This window comes from Aspergillus uvarum (genome assembly GCF_003184745.1).
Source record: "Aspergillus uvarum CBS 121591 unplaced genomic scaffold BO82scaffold_86, whole genome shotgun sequence".
NCBI lineage: Eukaryota > Fungi > Ascomycota > Eurotiomycetes > Eurotiales > Aspergillaceae > Aspergillus > Aspergillus uvarum.
In genome coordinates, this window is record NW_020291383.1 from 116,015 (window position 1) to 137,320 (window position 21,306).

Genomic DNA, 21,306 nt, shown 5'->3' on the forward strand with positions numbered 1-21,306 from the left:
ACAATTGTAAACAGAGCCCCTCCTTGGACCCTCTCTCGACACACCCGGACTGGATGACTACTATTTGCTGCTCGTTTACAATCGAAATCGCGCAGAGCCCGCGCATCATGCCGTTTGGCCTACAAGTCACCCGGTGCTCTCATGCAAACGGTGCTAAGCCGGACAAACACACCCACTAGGAGACCATTCAGATCAAACCGAAAACTCGGAGTACAGTATTCCATTTTCTAGCACTCAGCCATTCTATGTGCATGGACGAGAATCCCTCATTGCTTGCCAAGCACAGACTTACAAGTATCAGCTCATGTTATACTATGACTCCTGTTGTGCTGAGCCATGGTATCATCCGAGGTACACTGCATTCAGATTCGTGCTAACCGCCGCCAATTGCAGTGTCCACGTTGGTTTGTCTCATGTTGCCGTCCTTCTCCGATGCTTTGAGCAGCAACCGAACATCCCTGGTGGCGACGGGATAGCCACAAACAATGCTGCGCATAGGTGCATGTACAGTCCAGTACAAATAGGCTAAGTAAATGCTCACTCCCTACTAGGTACCCCACGCGCGTGTCCGGTTTAGAGTTTGGGGCCCTTCGTGCCGACTGCTCAGTGGCCTGTTTGGGGTGCAGATGCAGCGATCCTAGTAGCCTTGCTTGCATGACAGCCCCTCATTCAGTTGTCACCATCATGTTGAAGACTGGCGGATGCTTCCCTTTCGCCGAACCAGGCTGGAAACCTGTTTCACCAGTCATTCTCTCTCTGAGCCCCCTCTCTTGAGAATCCGACTGCTGCCCCCAGAGCCAATCTGAATCCGCTCTCGAGGCATGACCTCCGCTTGCTACCCTGGTCCGGTGGACGTGTCTTTCCGCGCCACAGATCAGCAGCCTTAAGTCTCGGGGCCGATCAGCATACGACTGTCAGTTTTTGTGACCTCTATTGAAATCGACGCCCGTGCGACTCCGCATGATGCATCCTGCGCAGCCTACTTCTCGATCGATTGAAAGCTTTCATCGTGCAGGTGGGAGATCATGAGTAACATCAGTAACAAATCGTAAAAGTTATTATCTTGCAGAGGGTCTCTAATCCTAGGCACGGGTATTCATTATATGTACTGCAGATCTACTCGTTCTCCACGGCCTCCACGATGGCACCGCCGCTGCCCTGGTCGAGACCATCCAGGACGTTCATATCCTCCTTGCTGATCTCGAAATCGAACACATCGGCGTTAGAAGCAATGCGTTCGGGGGTCTCTGACTTGGGCAGAGGAACCCATTCCTTCTGCAGTGCATAGCGGATCAACACCTGCTGGGTGGACTTGTTGTACTTCTGAGCTAGCTCGACTAACGTGGGATCGTTGGCCTTATAGTTGCGCACAATCGGGCAATAGGATTCGACGATGATACCGTTCTTCTTGCAGTAGGCATCAATCTCGCGCTGTTGACACCAGGGGTGGAGCTGTAAGGGAATGTCTCGAGTCAGTAAAGAGTGCCTTTTTACCGTCAAAGTACTACATGCACTACATCCCAGGAGTCGCGACTCACCTCGATCTGGTTGACGTGCGGCGGCCAAACTTTGGCAAAGGACTTCAGCTCCTCGATGTGCTTCACGCCGAAATTGCTGACGCCGATGGCCTTGGTCTTGCCCTCCTCCAGCAGCCGTTCCAGGGCCTGCCACAACTCCTTCCGGCCGGCCGACCCGGACTTGGAGCTGTGAATCAGGAACAGATCCACGTATCCATCCTGGCCTCCGATCTTCTCCACGCTGGCCACCAGTTTCTCGTAGGTGGCCTCGGGCGACCCGGCGGGGCTGAGGATCTTTGTGGTGACGAACACGTCGCTGCGGGCCAGGCCCGACGCGCGCAGAGCGTCGCCGACCTCCTTCTCGTTTCCGTAGAATTGCGCGGTGTCAATGTGGCGGTACCCGGTTTTCAGGGCGTGGGCGGTGGAGGTGACGCATTTGTCGGCGTGGGAACGGTAGACTCCGAAGCCGAGGCGGGGTATCTGGACGGAGGAGTTTGGGAGGGGCAGGAGTTCAGTGATGGTGTATTTGGGTGACATTGTTGCGGTTTGCTTCGAGGTATTGCTAGTAACAAAGATGAGCAATCCAAGAGAAATGTGATTGCTATAAGTTTTTATGATCTTGGTTGATTATGAATCAGATAAGCGTCCAAAAGGGGCGGGAGAGAATGAGATGGAAGAGAAAGAAAGAGCTGTATGGCGGCGAGTGAGTGTTTTCCGCCGCAGGTCCCATTCGACCCGGATGATATCATCACGCCGGGCGGGCGCTAGCCCCGTTTCTGCGATGGTATCATCTACACTAACTTATCTTCCAACCGACCCGTCCACTCCCTTCGCTTCATCATTCGAGTGGTGCATTGATTTTCCGAGGTCCTCAATGGCATGCTACATCTCAGAAAGAGTACTCCATAGGTTATCTACGATTAACGGGACCCTTGACTGAGACAGACTTGCTTAGGACTTATGTGATACATCGACTTTTCGGCTCTCCCTAATCCCTATCCCTCTCTCAGAGTTAGTCACAGAATATCTGGAACCAAGGAGAGTAATTTCTGAGGTACAGTACCTTGCCTGTCGTGCGAATGCGATACCCAGACAATATTTTGGGACAGTCAAATCGGAATCCCAGTTGAGGAGAGCCCATGAATCATGGCAGGGCGTAGTGGGCTATAGTGGGCGACTTTTATATGAGTACGGATGGCACGGGAGTCCATGCGGAGCAGAAACAATATTCTTAGAAGACTTTGCTAACTCTACACTCATCGACGGCTAAAGACTAACATAATTCGCAAAGAATGTAGCTGTCTCTGAACCGACGCACCTTCCATGTAGTAACTTCGAGTATATGATCAGGTGCAGGTAGACAATGCCTTAAGGGTGATCTACATTGCCGTGCCCTCTGAAACCCATAAGGCATGCACTAGCAATGGAAAATAAACATCCCAGGACAGCTCAAAGAAGATCAGGCTGCAGCATCCAGCCCTCTTGAGTGGAACAAGTCGTTGACTGTGGGTGGGTCGGCAAGAGCGAAGATTCCGATCAGCGTTTCGGAGAAAGCCATTGCCAGAAACCCGATGTTGCGAATGTAGGAGTATGTGAGTATTCTGGATGAGCGAACGTATGGAGAGTAAATCCAGAGATCATTATGTGGTATTACTCTCTCCTGATTTGGGCATAAGCAACCTATTTGTTGGGCAATTTAGAGGAATTAGATGGCACAGCGAGTCGGTAGATCTGGCGCCGCAAAGTGTTGTGATACTAAAAACAGAAACATGAAGAATGTCGGCAACCAACCAGAATTGTTGATTAAGAGCTGTCAATGGCGAGTCATGAGCATTTGCCCAGTAGATGTTCAAGATTGTCCAGTGTACGTACCTATCTATGTAGGCTTTAGTATCTCATCCCTGAATCTGCCTGATGCTACCTGGCCTGGCTGTAATACACTCAAAATCATGTACGGTACAGTACTCCGTAGAATGTCTGGTTCGACCGGTAGCAGCCGACTGGTTCCAGGTTACTTTTCAAACCACTGGTTGCTGTGGGGTGGAAAGAAGAGGGGAGAAAGAGAGAGGGGGGCGCAAAGAGAGAAGTGGAAGGTTGACATTGAATGCCACCAGAGCAACACCTGCCAGTCAGCCCCTTTATCTGCTTCCGAGTACTCGGAGCTGTAACTCCATCCGTACTGCTTGTACCTAACATCCTATCTTTCTCTCTTTGCTTTGTTTTTCTCAATCCAAACGGGCTGCCTGATTCTTTTACTCTTACTCTCTAAACCTCCTGCATCCCAACCACACACCAATTACCGACGAATCGTGCGTGTAACGCACACTTTTAATCTCTCAGTGCCGCGGGCCTGAAGATCCTGCCTTGCCTCTTCCATACAAGTCACTTGCATTGTCAGAAACGCCCCATCTGCCCGAGTCTCCGTCCGGCAACAGAAAGCAACAGCCGCCGCCGCTCGCTCAGTCCGTGCTTCCCATCTGCAAAAAAACCGCCCTTCTCCGCCCACGCCCTGGATGATTACTTCTCTCTACAGCATTCACCATGTTGGCGGTTGAGAAGCACTGGATTAACGTACAGCAGAAGACCTTCACAAAATGGTGTGTTGATCCCCCGCTCAAAGCAGTTGGGGTGGCATAGCATGTCTGGAAGATACCCCTCCAACTGCAGATCGGGCACTGCTATCTATCTCGACTGACTGGGTTTCTTTGTTCACTTGCACTCTACCCAGCCCACCAAAGTCGCATGAACTGACACCAAACCTTTTACTAGGCTCAACGACAAGTTGAAGGTCCGCAGAATCTTTATCGATGATTTAGTCGTCGACCTTTCCGATGGCGTGAGTCTACCTATCTATACCTATTCCGATGCCACGCGGAGAGCCTCCCCCCCCCCGAAACCAGCACAACCGGGAAATCCAGAGGAGAATTATATTGTTGACACCGTTTCTTGTGGAATCTCTATAGGTCATCCTCATCCATCTACTCGAAATTCTCGGCGGAGAATCGCTCGGCCGCTACGCTTCGAAGCCCAAACTCCGCGTCCAGAAATTCGAAAATGTCAACAAGAGTCTTGACTTCATCAAAGGGCGGAGGATCCAGATGACCAATATCGGTGCCGAAGATGTTGTGGACGGCAATAGAAAGATCGTGCTGGGTCTGATCTGGACTTTGATTCTTCGATTCACTATCAGTGACATCAATGCGGAGGGTATGACCGCAAAGGCGGGTCTCCTACTGTGGTGTCAACGCAAGACCGCTTGCTACGAAGGTGTACAGGTCCGGGATTTCTCTACCAGTTGGAACGATGGGTTGGCCTTTTGTGCGCTTCTGGATATCCACCGCCCGGATCTGATCGATTTCGATGCCCTGGATAAAAAGGACCACCGCGGAAACATGAAGCTCGCCTTTGACATTGCTTCGAACGAAATCGGGATCCCTGATCTGCTTGATGTTGACGACGTTTGCGATGTTGCGAAACCGGACGAAAAATCGCTCATGACGTATATCGCCTACTGGTTCCACGCCTTTTCGCAATTGGAACGGGTTGAGAATGCGGGGCGTCGGGTCGAGAAGTTCATCAACAACATGCATGGTGCCTGGGAGATGCAGAACTCTTACGAGCGGAGGATGAAGGAGCTGCTGCGGTTGATTGCCGCGCAACGCGAAGCGTGGAAGACAGCGTCCTTCGAGGGTACCTACAAGGATGCAAAAGAGCAGGCCCACCAATTCTCGCTGTACAAGAGAAACCAAAAGCGCCAGTGGGTGGCCGAAAAGTCGGATCTTGCTGCTCTTTTGGGAAACATCAAGACTAAACTCAGCACTTATCGTCTCAAACCATACGAACCTCCAGCGGAGCTTAGTCTGGAGGTTTGCGATGAGCAATGGGAGGGCTTGACCCGCGACGAGCACGAGCGTAGTCAACTCATCAACGAAACGATCCGAGATATCAAGAATGCGCTCCGTCGTTCGTTCGCGGACAAGGCAAACGACTTCGCATTGACACTTAAGACGCTGTCTCTGGCTATTTCTGGTCTCGATGGCGATGTAGAAGACCAACTAGCCCATGTCAAAAGACTCAATGATAACTTGCCTCCCCTCGACGCATTCCTAGATACTATCGCGGCTTTGGACGAGCAGTGCGCGGAAGCTAACATCGAAGAAAATGATTGGACGACATACACCCTAGATGAACTCTCCTACGAGTTGAGTCTGGTCAAATCGAGCATCTCTAAGAAGCTGGCTTTCCTCGACAACCAACTTGTCGCCCGCAACATGACCAACTTGACCCCCATCCAGTTGGAGGAGTTCGAGTCGGTCTTCAGACATTTCGATCGCGACTCATCAAATACACTTCTTGAGCTCGAATTCTCCGCTGCACTTGCAAGTCTGGGACTTGTCTATGACGAGGAGGAGATGCATCAGGTTTACCTTGAGACATGTGGCCCAGCTCGGTTGGCTCAAAATGCCGGTGTCAGCTTCGAGCAGTTCATTCATTTCATGGTTAGCGTGGTGGAAGACCAGAATTCCGCCGAGCAGGTCTTGCAGAGTTTCCGAGAAGTTGCAGATGGCAAGGTATGTACTACTTATTTCCCTTTGTGATTACTCTCCTACTATGGTTGAGTTGAGACTAACGATCCGCAGCCATACGTGACCGAAATTGATTTACGACACTCCCTTATCCCGGACGAGGTCATCGACCACCTTGTACAGACAATGCCACCACACCAAGGGCCCGACTTGCAGGAGGATCGCGATCTCCCCAAGTATGACTACATCAGCTTCATGGGCAAGATGATGGAGTACAATGAGACCCAGTCGAACGCACCTGCCAATGGTGAAAGCTAATGACTACTTCATCATTCTTCCATCATCCCCCCTCTTCTTTTTTTATTGCATGATTGGCTGCATTGCACACCCGGTGTTCTTCTGTTTCGCTTTCCTTTTTCCATATCCATATCATCTGCCGGGCATTGCTGTTAAAGTTGCGATTGGTGTTATCTGGAGCACAAAAAGGAGGGTCCTCTTCAAGGTTCATTGTCATTCCAGATATGTACAATTCTTGCCCTGTGTGGGTAGAAGTAGTGTTTCTTAAGAACGTGAATAGAGTGTAATTGTTGCAATCTTGCACTCCATACTTGGCTACTCCATGCCAGATGGGATATCACGTGCACGCACAGGGGGGGGTTCTGGTCCGGGCGGTGTGGAGTCCAGTGTGGACAAACGTCCGGCCTGGATCCAATCCCGGGCTGCAAGCTTCCGCCGACCCTTCTTCGCCTTCCTAAGTTCTCTTATTCATCCTCCATTGACTTGGATCCTCAATCGTTCCGCAGTGCAGGCGCTGTTATTCCCTGCAAACCATCCGTCTATTCGTCACCTTTCGCAAAAGACCCTATTGTCTCCGACAGCTTTCAAAATGGATCGTAGTCTCGACGAGATCATCGCCGAGCGCCCTGTAAGTTCCCCGGAATCAACTTGACTACCATACGGACTCTGGCCTGGAGCACTGTTCCCTTCGTCTTGACACTCTGCTAACGGTAGATTGCCCAATCTATAGCAAAAACAGCAACCTCAGGATCGTGGTCGCCGTGCTCCTCAAGGCCGTCCTTCTCAAGGCCGTCGCCGTGATGGCGTAAGAAAGGTATGATTGTGTTGCTTCATGGCTCTCCGGCCACGCCTCGTAATCCGGACCCTTTCCTAACGACATGCTTGAACAGGTCCTTCCTCCTTGTCTCCTTCCGAACTTTACTCGCGCATCATGATAAGCAATATCCGCTGGCCTCGTAGCACCGTCTCGCATAGACACACGGCCATGCATCGCTCCAGAAAAAACAAAGATGACGGAGCTGTGTTTACACGAGTATATACTGTGACTTTCGAGCTGACCTTGTCTCTCTATTTCGACCACAACAGTCTTACAGAGAAGACCGCCCCGACTTGGATCTGTAACTGCACCCCTTCCCCTGGCTGCGACGGCCAGCATCAACTCACCAGGGTGACGTGTTTGCTAACCTGTTTGTCTTCACGCCTGTAGCGATTGGGTTCATGACAAATACGAAGACGACAGAGATGGTGCGTTTTGACCCTCGACCAGTCCTTAACCCTCCTCCTCTTCCTCCTTAAACTACCTCAGCAATCGACACGACGTGCTAGTGTCACATGGTCGAAAACAATTCTTAACTCAAATCCTTCAGCCCGCCCGTCCCGTGCCTCTCGACGCCCGCGCGGTGACCGCTACTCGCCCGAGCACGAACAGTATGTTCCACATGATCGCTATAGCATACGCTCCGGTTGACCTTCTACGATAGCGCATCTACCGGAGCCAAGCTTCGTGTCGAGAATATCCACTACGATATCACCGAGAGTGATCTGGAGGTAAGATGCCTTTGCAGCCCTTGTTTCGTCCGTGTCTGTGCATGTCTAACTCGAGCTCTTTTCTCTCCTTGAAAGGATCTTTTCACCCGCATCGGACCCATCAACAATGTCTCCCTCGTCTACGACCGGGCCGGCCGCTCCGAGGGCCTTGCCTTTGTAACCTACAACCGTGTCAGCGACGCGCGCACAGCCATTAGCGAATTTGACGGCGCCAACGCTAAGGGTCAGCCCATCCGGTTGACACTCATCGGCAGTGGTGGCAGCAGCGGCGGAAGACGGGACCGCAACCCTTTCGACAACGTGGAACGTCCCAAGGGTAGTCTATTCGACCGTGTGGAGCGCCCCCGCGATCGCAACGCTCGCAGTCTGAGCCCCGGCAGCAGAAGCGGTAGCCCCGACGGAAACTCCCGGCGTCGTCGCGGTCGTCGTGGCGCTGGTGGTGCCGGTGGTGGTGGTTACCGCCGCAGCGACGTCACTAAGCCGCCTCCCGAGCACATCGACAGATACGTTCCTGGCCAAAGATCTCCCGCCCGCAGACCCGCCAACGGTGGCAGTGGTGGTGGCGGTAGACGTCAGCAGGGCGAGCGCGATACCCGTGGCGGGGAGGGCCGTCGCACGGTCAACGGTCGACCCCGCAAGACCCAGGAGGAGCTGGACGCCGAGATGGACGACTACTGGGGCGGGGCGGCGAGTGCCGGTGCTGGTGCGGCCGACAACCATACGGTTCCGGATGAGCCGCAGCAGATTGCTCCTGCATCTGTGGCGGCAGCTGGAGACGATGATATTGACATGATTGAGTAAAGCGTCAACTTTGGAAAAACAAATTTGCGACTTACAGGGTGGTTTCGGTTGTGCAAGGGAAAGGCGTTGAGTGACGATCCCGCTGTTTTTGTGTAATTAAATTGAAAGAAAGGATCTTGGTGTTGTTTTTAACTGGACACGATTCCAAGAAACCGAACTGTCAACTAGAAAGATTGAACTCCTACTCCGTGATGCAGTTGACGCAAAGCTACTTTACCCAGAAGTAGTCAGACAGGTAGATCCATGTTATTCCAGTGAGAGCCGCAACTAGGATATAATAGTTCTAGACAAGACAAGACAAGACAACTAATGATATGTGGACAAACCCCTCCACCTCTCAGGAAAGCTTCTTTCCTTTTAAAAGCTGTGCTGTTTGTCTCTTTGTGTATGTGTGTGCGTGTGTTGTCGGTGAAGATAAGGTAAGGAAATATCTTCCTCTTCTCTTCCCCAATTGCCCAATCACCCTTGACCGTGGTCGGGCTAGACGAGAAAGTCCTTGATCATGATGCTGCATCCCGTTGTTGTTGATGATGATGATGATGATGATGATGATGATGACGAATCATGTTTGTTACCAGCATCACGCCCCCTTGTCTGCTTGCTTGCTAGCATACCAACTTTTTCTCGGTGGTCTGGTTTGCAAGAAAAACCGCCGTCTAGGTAACAGGCTAGGACTAGGAAAATAGAACTAGGACTAGAAACACTAGACACACTGCCAGGACTAGATTTATTGGGGGGGTGGGGGGAGGCGAGGGGTCATCACCGCCAAAGACCGTAGGGTTCCCTGCATGCTTTCCAGAGTTTGATGGTTCCATCTTCGCTTCCGGTGCCGTAGAGTTTGCCGTCGGGGGAGAAGCTTACGGACCAGATGGGGCCGTGGTGGCCTTTTTGGACTTCTGGATGGGGTGTTAGCACTGGACTTCTTTTCATGTTTGAGGGGGGCTGAAGGGAATTGAGAGAAGGAGGGACCAGGGTAAAGGCACGTACCGAGTTCTTCCCCGGTGAGCAGGTCATACACCCGAGCCCAGGTATCATCGGCACTGCCGGTGACCAGGCGACTGGTTTCGTTGTTGACCGCCGCGCTGGCGACCTCGTATCGGAAGTCCATCTTCTTGAGGAGGCGGCCGGGGTTGAGGCCGTCAAAGAGGTAGACCGACTTGCCGGCGGCGACGGTCAGGATGCCCGCGTCGTTGGGCCGCACGGCCAGGGTGTTGAGCTCGCAGCTGCCGATGGGCCCGTCGACCGTGTACTCGACCACCGGGTGGCGGGAGCGGAGGTCCCACCACCGGATCTTGCGGTCCTCCGCCGCCGTGGTGAGGATGTTGTAGTCATGGTTCCAGACGATGGATTTGATGGTGCCGCCGTGCACGCCGGGTCCGATCTCGTAGCTCGTCACCGCCGATGGCTGCGTGCCCTCGGCGGGCGTTGCGGGCCCCGTGGCGAGCGTCGGCGACGAGCTGTTGCTGCTACCGCCTCCATTGCCACCACCGCCGCTGCTGCTACTGCTGCGCGTGAGGTCGAAGATCCGCAGCTTCTTCTCGTAGCCGCCCGTGGCCAGGACGCGGGGCGATGGCTGCATGGGGAATGCTACAGCACGGCAGATGTGCGAGTGCTGGAGCGTGTGGAGGCACTCGCCCGTGTGAGTATCCCATACTTTGCTGTTGGGTGAAGGTTGGTTAGTTCCAGAGCTGGCTGGCTGGCTTGGACGAATGCGCTGGTTGGGGAACCTACGCGGAGAAGTCGGCCGCGGCGGTTGCGGCGATGGTGGCGTCAGTGGAGAGACGTGCCTGCCAGACTGCTCCTTTGTGACCCAGGAAGGTTCCAATCCTAAATTGTTTGTCATTAGCCTGAGGCTTAGGGTTTTTGTTTTGGATGTGGAAGTTGAACGAACCAGTCACCAGTGATACCATCGCGCAGCATGGGATTATTATCTGTGCGTATGAATTAGCTTGCCGACCTCCAGGAGTGTCCGCGGCACTGCGCAGCGCAGCGTAGCGTACCTTTGCATGCGGAGATGAGGTAGTACTGATCATCCTCGACTGTGGAGGAGAAGTTGATGTGCGGCACAGGACGGGAATGTCCATGGCATGTCAATGGCACGACTTTGGGAATATCTATGAGATGTTAGTCATGAGCAAAAGTGCAATGAGAGAGGTAAAGACATCGAGACTCACCAGCAGCCATATTGAGCGTTTCTATCTGGGGATTCTTATAACAAGATCTTTGGGAATTGATGTCGCGATCAGTTGCGGGCGGCCGTTAATGTCAAGCGATGAGTGATTGTCTTCAACAGCAGATGTACAAGCCGTTTGAACAGGGATACAATCGGAGAACCGAGATAATGGATTTTAAGCCAAAGATGAGGGAGATGAGTGGATGTAGAAATACAAAAGGAAAATCGTCGATCTCGTCAAGTCATCAATTGGCCCAAATAGTGGGTGGGTGGAGTGGGAGGCTCTAAGAATGGGTTGGAGAAGTTGAGGGGGAAGAGGTCGAACTGTACAATCGCACACTGCAGGGCTGTACAGAGAAGGTTGAAAAAGATGATAAATGCCAGCTCAGTTCTACAACACACAGTTCGAAGGGGAATTTGAGCCCAGCAGGGGGGTCGGAAGAGAGGAAAGCGACGCAAATCAGCGGGGATGATGTGCTCTTTTTTTGATATTCGCAGATCGCCTTACAATTAATTCCCCTTCCATTCCCGAGCTAAGCCTAGTTCGGCTTAGATTGCCTACACGTGAGGGACTCTAATCTATGCATCTCAGCCACTGGAATCCTGTATACTCAACATATCTACCTTGAATGAACATCTTGTAAAGGACATTCAATACACTTTTGCTCTCGAGTTCATGATCAAAAGGTGCTACTCAGCATATATTGAACAATGATATTAGGTACTTTAACTTGCATTAAGCACTTGCGCTATACCCAGCATACCAACTCTACTCAGTATTCCCTTGTAAATTCCTTCGGTGATCCACGCCGCTGTCACAGATGAGGAGTCTTCTGAATCTCTGAATATTTGCATGTATTTACCTACTTATCTACCAATCCCTCACTCATATACACCCATGACTCCTCCTAGTTAGCTTATCAACCACCGCTCTGATTCTAGCAACTTCTTCCCGCCCAACCAGCCCGCTGAGCCACCGCCCACGTGATGGCCCGCGGAGGTACCATGGCCTCCCTAAGCAACAGCTCCCAGGTACTGCCTACTGACTGTTACTTCAACCAGGAACCACCAGGGTGCTCTGGAGGTTGATCTTTACACTACTATCGCTGTCATCTTTCTCCTTCAAACCACCTCCCTCAGTCCCGCCATCCCCCCACCAAGCTCTTCCACTTTACTCCCCTTGTCTCGTTCATCAGTTCATGTATGCCTGAGTTCAAGATCTCCGCTTCTCTGGAGGGCCACGGCGATGATGTAAGAACGCCCCCCTCCCGGCTGTTGACGCTGACTTTGCCCACTTCCACCTTGACCCCCCCCCATTTGGTGATCCCCGACAACTGATAATTCTATTTTTACTTCGCTGTATCATAGGTTCGCGCTGTGGCCTTTCCTCATCCGAATGCCATCTTCTCAGCATCTCGAGACGCGACAGTGCGACTATGGAGACTAGTGTCTACCCCGCCTCCGACGTATGACTACAACATCACTTCTCACGGCTCAGCATTCATCAACGCCCTAGCATATTATCCCCCTACACCCGACTTTCCCGATGGCTTGGTCCTCTCTGGCGGACAAGATACAATCATTGAGGCGAGGCAACCCGGCAAAGCCGCTGATGACAATGCGGACGCCATGCTCTTAGGCCATGCACACAACGTGTGTGCGCTGGACGTCTCACACGAAGGCGGATGGGTCGTAAGTGGCAGCTGGGACTCCACAGCCCGACTCTGGCGAGTAGGTAAATGGGAATGCGATCTTGTCTTGGACGGTCATCAGGGAAGCGTTTGGACGGTGCTTGCCTATGATAAGGACACAATCATCACGGGTAGGTGCCATGTCGCTCTGCTATCACGTCATCCCAGTACTAACATACCAATAGGCTGCGCGGATAAGATTATTCGTATCTTCAACACCTCTGGAAAACTTCTGAAAACTATCAAGGACTCTCAAGATGTCGTTCGAGCGTTGTGCAAGCTTCCTCCTTCTCACCCTTCCGGCGCACACTTCGCTTCCGCTAGCAACGATGGAGTTATCCGACTTCACACCATACAAGGACAACTTGTCGGAGAGCTTCATGGTCACGAAAGTTTCATTTACTCGTTGGCTTCCTTGCCTTCTGGCGAGTTGGTCAGCTCTGGTGAAGACCGGACGGTCAGAGTGTGGAATGGCATGCAGTGCGTGCAAACGATAACACATCCCGCGATCTCGGTTTGGGGTGTTGCTGCTTGCCAGGAGACTGGAGACATCGTCACAGGCGCCAGTGATCGGGTGACTCGCGTCTTCACCAGAAGCGAAGACCGGGTTGCAAGTGCTGAAGTACTTCAACAGTTCGAAAAGACGGTCAAGGAGTCTGCTATTCCTGAACAGCAGGTCGGCAAAATCAACAAGGAGCAACTTCCCGGTCCCGAGTTTCTCAAACAGAAATCAGGCACTAAGGATGGTCAGGTGCAGATGATTCGTGAGACTGATGGTAGCATTACGGCTCACACGTGGTCGATGGCATCTCGGGAATGGATTGCAGTAGGCACGGTCGTCGATTCCGCTGCCAGCAGTGGAAGGAAGATTGAGTACTTGGGTCAGGATTACGACTATGTCTTCGATGTCGACGTGGAGGACGGCAAGCCTCCTCTCAAACTACCATACAACGTCTCTCAAAACCCATATGAAGCCGCAACCAAATTCATTCAGGACAACGAATTGTCTATGAACTACCTTGATCAAGTCGCGCAATTTATCGTTCAGAACAGCCAGGGTGCCAGCCTTGGCCAACCTAGCCAAGGCCCAACCCCCGCTGGCGCTGACCCTTGGGGAACAGAAAGACGTTACCGTCCTGGAGACGGACAAGAATCGCAAGCTACCCAGCCTCCGCCGGCCCCGGAGCCCCGCCCCAAGGTCCTCCCTCAGACGCAGTATCTATCGATCAAGTCCGCCAACCTCAAGGTAATCGCTAAGAAGTTGCAAGAGCTGAACGAGCAACTTGTGTCATCAGGATCGAAAGAACTGTCATTAAGTCCATCCGAGCTCGAGACTGTAGTTTCTCTATGCACGCATTTAGAATCCTCGAGCTTGAACGATTCGCCCATTGCAGGTACTGGTGTTGTCTTGTTATATAAGGTCGCCACATTGTGGCCTACTTCAAGCAGACTCCCCGGTTTGGATCTCCTCCGCTTGCTCGCCGCGGCCACTCCTGCGGTCGCCAGTGCAGACTACGATGGGCAGGATCTTATCACAGGGCTACTTTCAAGTGGAATTTTCAACTCTCCATTGAACGTGAACAATGCAATGCTGTCGGTCAGAATGCTGGCGAATTTGTTTGAAACGGAAGCTGGTCGCAACCTGGTCATGAGCCGATTCGATTACATTTTGCCTGCCATCAAGTCTGCTTTGTCCGCCAGCGGATCAACGCCCAATCGAAACCTGACGATTGCTGTTGCGACCCTCTACATCAATGTCGCCGTCTACTTGACCTCTGGAGGCAACGAAGCGGCTCCCGAGTCGTCGGAGAAGGGATTGGTGCTTCTTGCAGAGCTTACGCAGATGCTGCAGGGTGAGAAGGACTCCGAGGCAGTCTACCGTAGCCTTGTCGCATTAGGAACACTGGTCAAGGCGCTGGGTGAAGAGGTCAAGGCCGCGGCAAAGGAGGTTTACGACGTGGATGCCCTTCTCAACACCATTTTGAGCTCTGGACTTGGGAAGGAGCCGAGAACCAAGGGCATCGTTGGTGAGATCAAGGACTCGCTGTCGTAGGGTGAAGCCTTGGCTGCAGGATACCTCTCGAAGTTGAATAGAGAGCTCCTACTACTTTATATCCATGGGGATTATACATATTGGTTAACGATAGCGATGCACACCTGCATGAAATCAAATATTGACTAAGTAACCGTGACGTCCACTGACTAGAGAGGGAGGGATACATAAGATCCGACTGCCCTTCCTATAGAAGATAGATAGCACCCTCAACCCCCCTGGTTGCAGTGAAAGTGTCCATTCCACGACCCTAAATCCAGGGCACACACCCTCACATTGTCCTGTACAAAGCCCCCTTTGTAATCGTCACACCCACCGCCCCCCCAATCTACAACCTCCCCTCAGCATCCACCCCAACCTCCAACACCTGATCCACCCCCTGATAGTCTGGCACATCCAACCCATACTTCTCCGCAATATCCCGGGTCAGAAACCTCCCGCCCACAAAATGCCTCCCGCGGTAGAACTTCACGCACGGCTTCGGCGCCGTCAGACTGATCAACGCCTCCGGCATGAACTTCGCCCCCGGTCCGTCCCGCGGCGGTCCGCTCTCGATGTCCCACGAGCTGGGCGCGTCCACGCTCAGCACGGGGATCGCCGCCGCCTCCATCTGGCTGATGATCTCCGGGAATGGGTCGCGCAGCGGTCCGCCGAAGCTGAACCCGAAGATGGCGTCCACCAGCAGGTGCGAGGATTTTATGGCTTCTGGGAGGTCGTGCGTGTCGGCGAGGATCGGGATGGAGAGGTGGCGGAGTTGGGTTTTGAGGCGCTTAGGGGGGTGGGTTGGGTTAGTGAGGAATTGGAGGTTGGATTGGGTTGGGTGTAGGGTTTGACTTACCTGGTAGAGCTCGTTTTTGCCCTCCTTTGGGTAGTAGACTTTTGGGTTGTAGCCGAAGTGCGCGAGGTGGCGGGCGGCTACGAGGCCGTCGCCGCCTGTTTTGAGGGTGGGGGTGGTTAGATGGTGTTGTATGAGGGGGGTTTCATGGGGAATAAGATAGGTATGGTATGGGTATGGGCTATGGGCTATGGCGCTAGTGCTGGCGCTGGCGTTGGAGAAGGTGGTAGGAGGTAGGAATTGAGTGCTCACCATTATTCCCGGGACCGCAGATGACGAGAATGTTCTTGCCTGCATTTGGGGGATGGATGCGGTATACTGTTTTTGTGTCTCTTGAGTTAGGAATGAATTGCTTGTCGAGTACTGTGTAGTACGATGGCTGGAATTCGGCGCGCGCGCACCTGCTTGAGAGACTGATAACCCCGCGAGCTCCATGAGCTGGTCTAGAGAGAACCCGCCGGTCTCCATGAGATCTTTGTCCAGGGAGGCGGCATCCTTGGAGGAGAGGGCCTATCATATTCAACGCGATGTTAAGGATCCGAGCTCCCTCCTGGTGGTCTAGGTTGCAGTTCGTGGGCTGGCTGACCTTCAATGACATTTTGGCTGATGTACTAAATTTCCGGAATTTGGCCGTGAGAGGAGGTTTCCGCCTTAGGATGGAGGAGAGGAGCATACAAGCGTGTCAATGCTAAGCTAGTGAGTACAGAGGTAAACAATCCCTCAATGGGGCTATTGGAAAAGGATCAGGAGAGATGATATTTAACTGTAAAAGCTACCAGAGCTACAGCACCATGATTGATAGATAAGTGTTCGCATCCATTGCATTGCATCATTGTTATCGATGTTCCCCACCGTCCAGCGCTAGTCCGATTCGGGCGCTCTATCCGGACAAACTGATCCTCCGGACAGGCTGGAAACTGCCGCGGAGTCGGAGATCGAGGGTCTACTCCCAGCTCGTTCAGTTGAGATCTCCCTTTGCGCTGGCTCGGTGACCTCTCATTCTCTTCCAATTGAACCCGAATTCCTCCAAGATGGTCGTCCGTATTCGTCTGTCCCGTTTCGGGAACAAGCACCAGCCCTTTTACAACATCGTGGTCGCGCAAGCTCGGTAGGTAAATTTTTTTGGGTCCTTCTAATGAAGCGCATGTGCTGCTACCGAGGAGTCCTGAAGTTGCCCCAGCAGCAGTCCATCGACGAAACTGAATCATCGCGCTAACTCTCAATGCTCGCTTAGTTCGGCCCGCGACTCCAAGCCCCTAGAGGTCATTGGCACTTTCAACCCCATCCCTCAACGTCCCACCGGCCTCTCCGACGAGGAAGCCCGCACCGCGAAAGCATACAAGGATATCTCGCTCGATCGGTCTCGAGCCAAGTACTGGTTGGGTGTTGGCGCACAGCCCAGCGACGGTGTCTGGAGGTTACTGCACTTGGTATGTCCATTCTCCGGGGGAGGCTTTCCCCGCAGCAAGACCGACGGCCATGACGAGGGAAACCACCTTTTACTGACCTCGAATGTGCTCCCAGGCCGGTCTCATGGAAGCGAAGAAGGTTCCCAGCAACTAAACCAAACGAGCGCATCTACACCGTTCCTTGATATATCTGTTGTACATTTAGCACGAAGCATGAGGCACTGGGGTTCCGGGCCGGTAAAACGGTCGAACAAGGCCCGTGACGCGTGAGAAGAAAGGAAAGAGAATCGGAGGGCCGGAGCGGAAGTTTGGAGAAAAAATTATCCCTGGATGTTACACTCCTGGCATTACTTATTGGCGTTTATTGAGAGAGTGATATACATTTGGAAACACTTCTGGGTTGAGAATTTATGTACATTATGTGCGCTGATTATGTGACTGCGTCTCGCATTTGTGATTAATATCAATTAGCATCTGTTTGCGATGGATTTTGTTCTGCACCGAATCCTGTGCGCACACGTTGGGCAATGACTCTTGGGGTGGTGCGTGCTCGCAGAGTCTAGAACTGGAGTAAGGTAGTACTTCCTTACTTTGCTATGCAGGCTTCACTGCTGGAGTATGTCTCCTGTAGACTAGCCTGTGGCCTGTCACGGGGGTACTTTGTTATTATGAACAAGCCTTTCAGAGGAAGTCATAACAGCGGAAGTAGGGCCCGAGTGGTCCTTGCATTTGAGGTCTGGCAGGTGACCAGGCAGGGAATCGACCGCTCACCAGAGACATACTGTCATCATGGATGCATTCCATCCGTAATCATAAACCATAAGGTTTCCCACGGCAGGTTATATCAACAGGTCAGCACGCCTCCGGTATGATTCAACAAATACCTCACAAGCGGCTGCAGCCCATGTATCGGCTTCACAAGGGCCATCCGTTAACTAGTAACTCTGAATTACCTAACATGCATATAGGCATCAACGGCCAGGCAGAAACCACTACGGCGACGACCAGTTACCAAGGCCGACCCAGTGCCTGATTCTTGGTGTAAACAAGAGGTTCGGACATGGAACTCCTCAGCTTTCACCGTGGGCAGGGGTTGACCCTGCCCTGCCTGTCTGACGCCCGATTTGTAGCAGATCTACTTTTCTGCGGACAGTTGACTTAAGTCTGCCCAGTGCTTGATGCCGGGCTTTTTCTCCTCCTCCCCCTCTCCTCCCACTCCCCTTCCCTCTCTTTCACTTGTTGCTTATTGTTACAATTGCCGCGCATCGAAATTAGACCTGGGCCAATCTAATTCAGGGGACAGGCGCCGCATCAGCCAGTCCGGAGGCCCATCGGTCTGACGGGCCGTGGTGATTGGCTTTCCTGTGGAATTCCAGGCAGGAAAATCAACATCAGAGTTTGAGCATTCTCATTGATCCATGGCAAGCCACACACATATCCAGGGCCTGTTTCCCTTCACCAGATAGGGTGGTGGTGGCCACACGCCTATCTCCTCCCCCCACCCACCACTGTACAGTTCTGAACTGTACAGTAACTACTTCCCATGCCCGCAGCGCATGGTTGGAACTAGTCCGCCAGACTCTAATTAGGTACGACTAATCCCATTTCTACTGCTGTCGCCTCATCGGACTATATCGTGGTGGGTTTGTCGGAGTGACTAGCGGCCCTCAGAAAAGGTATCTACATGTCGGCATGTGGGTTGTGCCTCAACAACAACAAGGTGTATGGAGGGGGGGGGGGCGGCTTATCGTGTCGTCCGAAGAGACGTTGTGTAGGATATGGTGGCGGGTCTAGACGAGAGAGAGAGAGCGGGAGGGAGGTGGGGGGGAAGAAGGAGAGCAAGAACTGCGCGACCCAGACCTGCTCCCCTGATTCCGTCTTTTCCCTTGTCAATAACAACACCAACAACAACAATCCTTCTTCCCCCTTCGCAATCACATGATAGGAATCTGGCCTCAGCTTTGGCAGACTGCAGGCTACGATCACGGGCCCTGGGTCTTCCAATATGATTTGATTAATTTCATTTTCAAATCTTCCCAGACTGGTTTTCGTCCGGTCGATGCATGCGTCTCGGGCCGAGTTTCTAGACCCCAAGAACAGATACAGGCCGTCAGTTCTGGTCAATCTACGGTCTTGTCTAGACTGTCCCATTTGGTGATCACTGTGTGGTAACTGAGTTATACCTACCACCGCCAGAGCCTTGCATGTTGATCTTTACTCTCGGTTTTCCGTCTGCGCAATGGAAACGCCGAAATGCACTCGTGTGGAGCCGCACAGCAAGAGGCTCCTGGTCGCCGGGAACCACGGGTCTCATCCACGGGCAGGCTTTCTGTCGTACAGTGAGACTTGCTCGTGATCAGATGGGAAGAGAAGATTAGGGTTCTTCTCTGACATGGTTGGGATACTTGGTTTTGGCTTTAGCGCATGAGACAGCATTCGTCATATACGGAGTACGAATTGCAGATGCGCCCGCCGTTGAGAGGTAAGGTGGTCCGTAGTTGGTCTACGGTAATCAGTAGAGTAGAGAGAGAAGACTAGGGAACAGGGGTAGCAGAAGAGAGCAGAAGGTACTGTAGTGTACTAAGGAATTAGTTCCTGGGTAATTTAGTTGATTGTTGATTAGTTAGTGTTAGTTAGTGCTTCAAGCAGGCAGCCGGCATCTAGAAAGAGTTGCGTGCGTGCTAGACTCACTACTAAAGTTAACTAGCCTCGGAGTGTGTTGAGTGTTGGACTTAGTGGGATTTGATCTTGTCATCAACTATCGAGTCATGCCGCCACGGATAACGCGGGGTTCATTCCAGGTTCCGAGCGTTTGTTTCGCAGGGTGTGTTCGGGAAGCCAGGACCCAGATCGACCACCTGTTCAGCCGTTCAGCATCAATTGTGGATTTGGATCTTTTTGTTCTCTTCGCGTCTCCCCCGGGACATGGGGCCAGACTTGGAGAGCAAAAAGACCGGAGTGGGCTGAATTGGTGAATGACGAGGATTAGTAGTAATTTCGATATTGCAATCATGGATAGTGCTAATTAATGCATTGTTAGCTGCTGAATCAGCCACGTCCCGCTGGTCTCGGCACACGCACTCCTCCACGTTCGCATCCGTCGTGGCGGTTGTTTGCGTAGAATTAATTGGAGCTGCAATCGGCATCTCCTTGCTTGCATATTTCACTCTCCGATGGCAGACCATTCGCACGCAGTCAGTCGGCTGTTGCAGCAAGCAGCCGCTCCGGAGAACAGAGAGACTAGAGAGACAGAGGCTGTGATTAATTCATGGTCGTTTTGAATTACATAGCGCTATCACCAGGTCACTATTCCGAGAGTACAGTACGTACAGTACTTGTACTTGACGACACCATACTTCCCCGGGGAGATCGGGATTCACTGGGCAATATTTTTAGTCCCTGGTCTTTAATATCAAGTCGCGTGTCGTGTCCATCTCGAACTGCCGGGTCGCGCTCGAGCTTCCGACAAGCTCGTTGAACAGCGGACAGCATGAAAGTGGAATATCTACCAACTACCTTACTGTAAACCAGTAAACCACCTTAATAGTGCATGATAATAATTTACCTACCCTACTCCGTCCTTTCCGTACCAAAGTCCCTCACTGAACGGACCGAGTGACTGACTGACTGACTGACTGAAGAGTCATCCTCGAACCAGAGCCCAAGGGACTGCCGATTGTCCGTCATTTGCAAACTCCTGGAACGGAAGCAGACTGGATCCGTGGAAAAAGACGAGAACGAACACTCACTCTCTAGAACTGATCCACCATCGATCGGTCTTCCTCTGGTCTGTCTGCCTGTCTTTCTTTTCGACTACCACCAACACATCTGGACCCCCCCCCTAAAATCCCAAGCACCGTTCCGGGCTCGATTCATCCATTCATTATTGGCATATTGCTCTTCTTCATTGTCTGGGACGGACAGACGGACGGACTGCCACTCCCTCTCTTTTTCTCGCTTTTCTTTTACAGTTATTGTTCAGTGACTGTCTATCTACTTACCTAACTACCCTTCCTTCCTTCATCTCTCTTCTCCCACCCCAGTCCGTTCAGCCAGTCATCATCCTCACTATAATTCTCCTTTAACATCATCATTGCCATCGTCATTCCAGGTTCACCACCTCCATCATAGCAAGCCTTCTTCGCCTCCAGTTTCTACCTGATATTCGATTTCTTGAGCATAAGCTGTTTGCAAGATATAACTCGTTTACTCACAACCTCAGATCACTGTTGAGGATCCATTTGACTACTTCATACTTCTTTACTTTGCGACTTACTACTTAGATATTACTACTGCTACTTAACTAGGCACTTCCCCCCTCCCTTTCACTCCCGCCTGCTTTCTTTCTCTTCCTTCTCTTCCTCCCTCCTCTCTCTCTCTTTTCTGCCCGCACCCACTCATTCCCTGCCTTTTCCCTCTTCCTCTCTCTCTCTCTCTCCCTCTTCTTCCCCCCCCC

The 21,306-nt window shown here is 52.2% G+C and overlaps 7 protein-coding genes across 7 annotated transcripts; 4 read left to right on the plus strand and 3 right to left on the minus strand.

The window, feature by feature from the left end:
- Positions 1-1,116: 1,116 nt before the first annotated feature.
- Positions 1,117-2,054, minus strand: BO82DRAFT_296384 (aldo/keto reductase family protein; the record flags this gene model as incomplete). The annotated part of the gene is made up of 2 exons (XM_025631902.1): positions 1,117-1,452; positions 1,539-2,054. The coding sequence occupies 2 exons, from the start codon at positions 2,052-2,054 to the stop codon at positions 1,117-1,119; spliced, it is 852 nt and encodes a 283-aa protein (XP_025486595.1).
- A 1,599-nt stretch (positions 2,055-3,653) lies between these two features.
- On the plus strand, positions 3,654-6,633 carry BO82DRAFT_359206 (alpha-actinin, sarcomeric (f-actin cross linking protein)). Its single transcript, XM_025636512.1, has 4 exons — positions 3,654-4,114; positions 4,287-4,353; positions 4,481-6,088; positions 6,158-6,633. Exons 1-4 carry the CDS (start codon positions 4,059-4,061, stop codon positions 6,359-6,361), a joined length of 1,935 nt encoding a protein of 644 aa, XP_025486596.1. The 5' UTR covers positions 3,654-4,058; the 3' UTR covers positions 6,362-6,633.
- A 148-nt stretch (positions 6,634-6,781) lies between these two features.
- BO82DRAFT_359207 (putative RNA binding protein) lies at positions 6,782-8,967 on the plus strand. The gene is made up of 7 exons (XM_025636513.1): positions 6,782-6,968; positions 7,071-7,154; positions 7,427-7,458; positions 7,548-7,585; positions 7,708-7,768; positions 7,822-7,888; positions 7,964-8,967. Exons 1-7 carry the CDS (start codon positions 6,930-6,932, stop codon positions 8,687-8,689), a joined length of 1,047 nt encoding a protein of 348 aa, XP_025486597.1. The 5' UTR covers positions 6,782-6,929; the 3' UTR covers positions 8,690-8,967.
- Positions 8,968-9,318: 351 nt separating this feature from the next.
- Positions 9,319-10,986, minus strand: BO82DRAFT_207881 (WD40 repeat domain-containing protein). The gene is made up of 6 exons (XM_025630666.1): positions 10,864-10,986; positions 10,690-10,803; positions 10,581-10,620; positions 10,421-10,516; positions 9,677-10,347; positions 9,319-9,585 (listed from the first exon to the last, which is right to left on the minus strand). Exons 1-6 carry the CDS (start codon positions 10,871-10,873, stop codon positions 9,449-9,451), a joined length of 1,068 nt encoding a protein of 355 aa, XP_025486598.1. The 5' UTR covers positions 10,874-10,986; the 3' UTR covers positions 9,319-9,448.
- Positions 10,987-11,991: 1,005 nt separating this feature from the next.
- BO82DRAFT_359211 (WD repeat PLAP family protein) lies at positions 11,992-14,796 on the plus strand. Its single transcript, XM_025636514.1, has 2 exons — positions 11,992-12,684; positions 12,739-14,796. Exons 1-2 carry the CDS (start codon positions 12,492-12,494, stop codon positions 14,604-14,606), a joined length of 2,061 nt encoding a protein of 686 aa, XP_025486599.1. The 5' UTR covers positions 11,992-12,491; the 3' UTR covers positions 14,607-14,796.
- Positions 14,797-14,934: 138 nt separating this feature from the next.
- Positions 14,935-16,233, minus strand: BO82DRAFT_436705 (NADHX epimerase; the record flags this gene model as incomplete). Its single annotated transcript, XM_025641134.1, has 5 exons — positions 16,028-16,233; positions 15,843-15,951; positions 15,694-15,759; positions 15,445-15,539; positions 14,935-15,375 (listed from the first exon to the last, which is right to left on the minus strand). Exons 1-5 carry the CDS (start codon positions 16,112-16,114, stop codon positions 14,935-14,937), a joined length of 798 nt encoding a protein of 265 aa, XP_025486600.1. The 5' UTR covers positions 16,115-16,233.
- A 234-nt stretch (positions 16,234-16,467) lies between these two features.
- On the plus strand, positions 16,468-17,353 carry BO82DRAFT_322038 (mitochondrial 37S ribosomal protein bS16m). The gene is made up of 3 exons (XM_025632753.1): positions 16,468-16,549; positions 16,676-16,871; positions 16,966-17,353. Exons 1-3 carry the CDS (start codon positions 16,473-16,475, stop codon positions 17,002-17,004), a joined length of 312 nt encoding a protein of 103 aa, XP_025486601.1. The 5' UTR covers positions 16,468-16,472; the 3' UTR covers positions 17,005-17,353.
- Positions 17,354-21,306: the final 3,953 nt, after the last annotated feature.

What these genes read in the sequence shown, in the direction of transcription:
- BO82DRAFT_359206 (XM_025636512.1), top strand. Translation starts at nt 4,059, where the DNA reads ATGTTGGCGGTTGAGAAGCACTGGATTAACGTACAGCAGAAGACCTTC. An exon ending in TCGTCGACCTTTCCGATGGC is followed by an intron (nt 4,354 to 4,480) that starts GTGAGTCTACCT and finishes GAATCTCTATAG; the next exon opens with GTCATCCTCATCCATCTACT. An exon ending in GAGAAGTTGCAGATGGCAAG is followed by an intron (nt 6,089 to 6,157) that starts GTATGTACTACT and finishes AACGATCCGCAG; the next exon opens with CCATACGTGACCGAAATTGA.
- BO82DRAFT_359207 (XM_025636513.1), top strand. Translation starts at nt 6,930, where the DNA reads ATGGATCGTAGTCTCGACGAGATCATCGCCGAGCGCCCT. An exon ending in GACCGCCCCGACTTGGATCT is followed by an intron (nt 7,459 to 7,547) that starts GTAACTGCACCC and finishes TCACGCCTGTAG; the next exon opens with CGATTGGGTTCATGACAAAT. An exon ending in TCACCGAGAGTGATCTGGAG is followed by an intron (nt 7,889 to 7,963) that starts GTAAGATGCCTT and finishes TCTCCTTGAAAG; the next exon opens with GATCTTTTCACCCGCATCGG.
- BO82DRAFT_207881 (XM_025630666.1), bottom strand. An exon ending in GATGGTATCACTGGTGACTG is followed by an intron (nt 10,517 to 10,580) that starts GTTCGTTCAACT and finishes CAAACAATTTAG; the next exon opens with GATTGGAACCTTCCTGGGTC. An exon ending in GCTCACCGGGGAAGAACTCG is followed by an intron (nt 9,586 to 9,676) that starts GTACGTGCCTTT and finishes CACCCCATCCAG; the next exon opens with AAGTCCAAAAAGGCCACCAC.
- BO82DRAFT_359211 (XM_025636514.1), top strand. Translation starts at nt 12,492, where the DNA reads ATGCTCTTAGGCCATGCACACAACGTGTGTGCGCTGGACGTCTCACAC. An exon ending in TAAGGACACAATCATCACGG is followed by an intron (nt 12,685 to 12,738) that starts GTAGGTGCCATG and finishes ACATACCAATAG; the next exon opens with GCTGCGCGGATAAGATTATT.
- BO82DRAFT_322038 (XM_025632753.1), top strand. Translation starts at nt 16,473, where the DNA reads ATGGTCGTCCGTATTCGTCTGTCCCGTTTCGGGAACAAGCACCAGCCC. An exon ending in ATCGTGGTCGCGCAAGCTCG is followed by an intron (nt 16,550 to 16,675) that starts GTAGGTAAATTT and finishes ATGCTCGCTTAG; the next exon opens with TTCGGCCCGCGACTCCAAGC. An exon ending in TCTGGAGGTTACTGCACTTG is followed by an intron (nt 16,872 to 16,965) that starts GTATGTCCATTC and finishes ATGTGCTCCCAG; the next exon opens with GCCGGTCTCATGGAAGCGAA.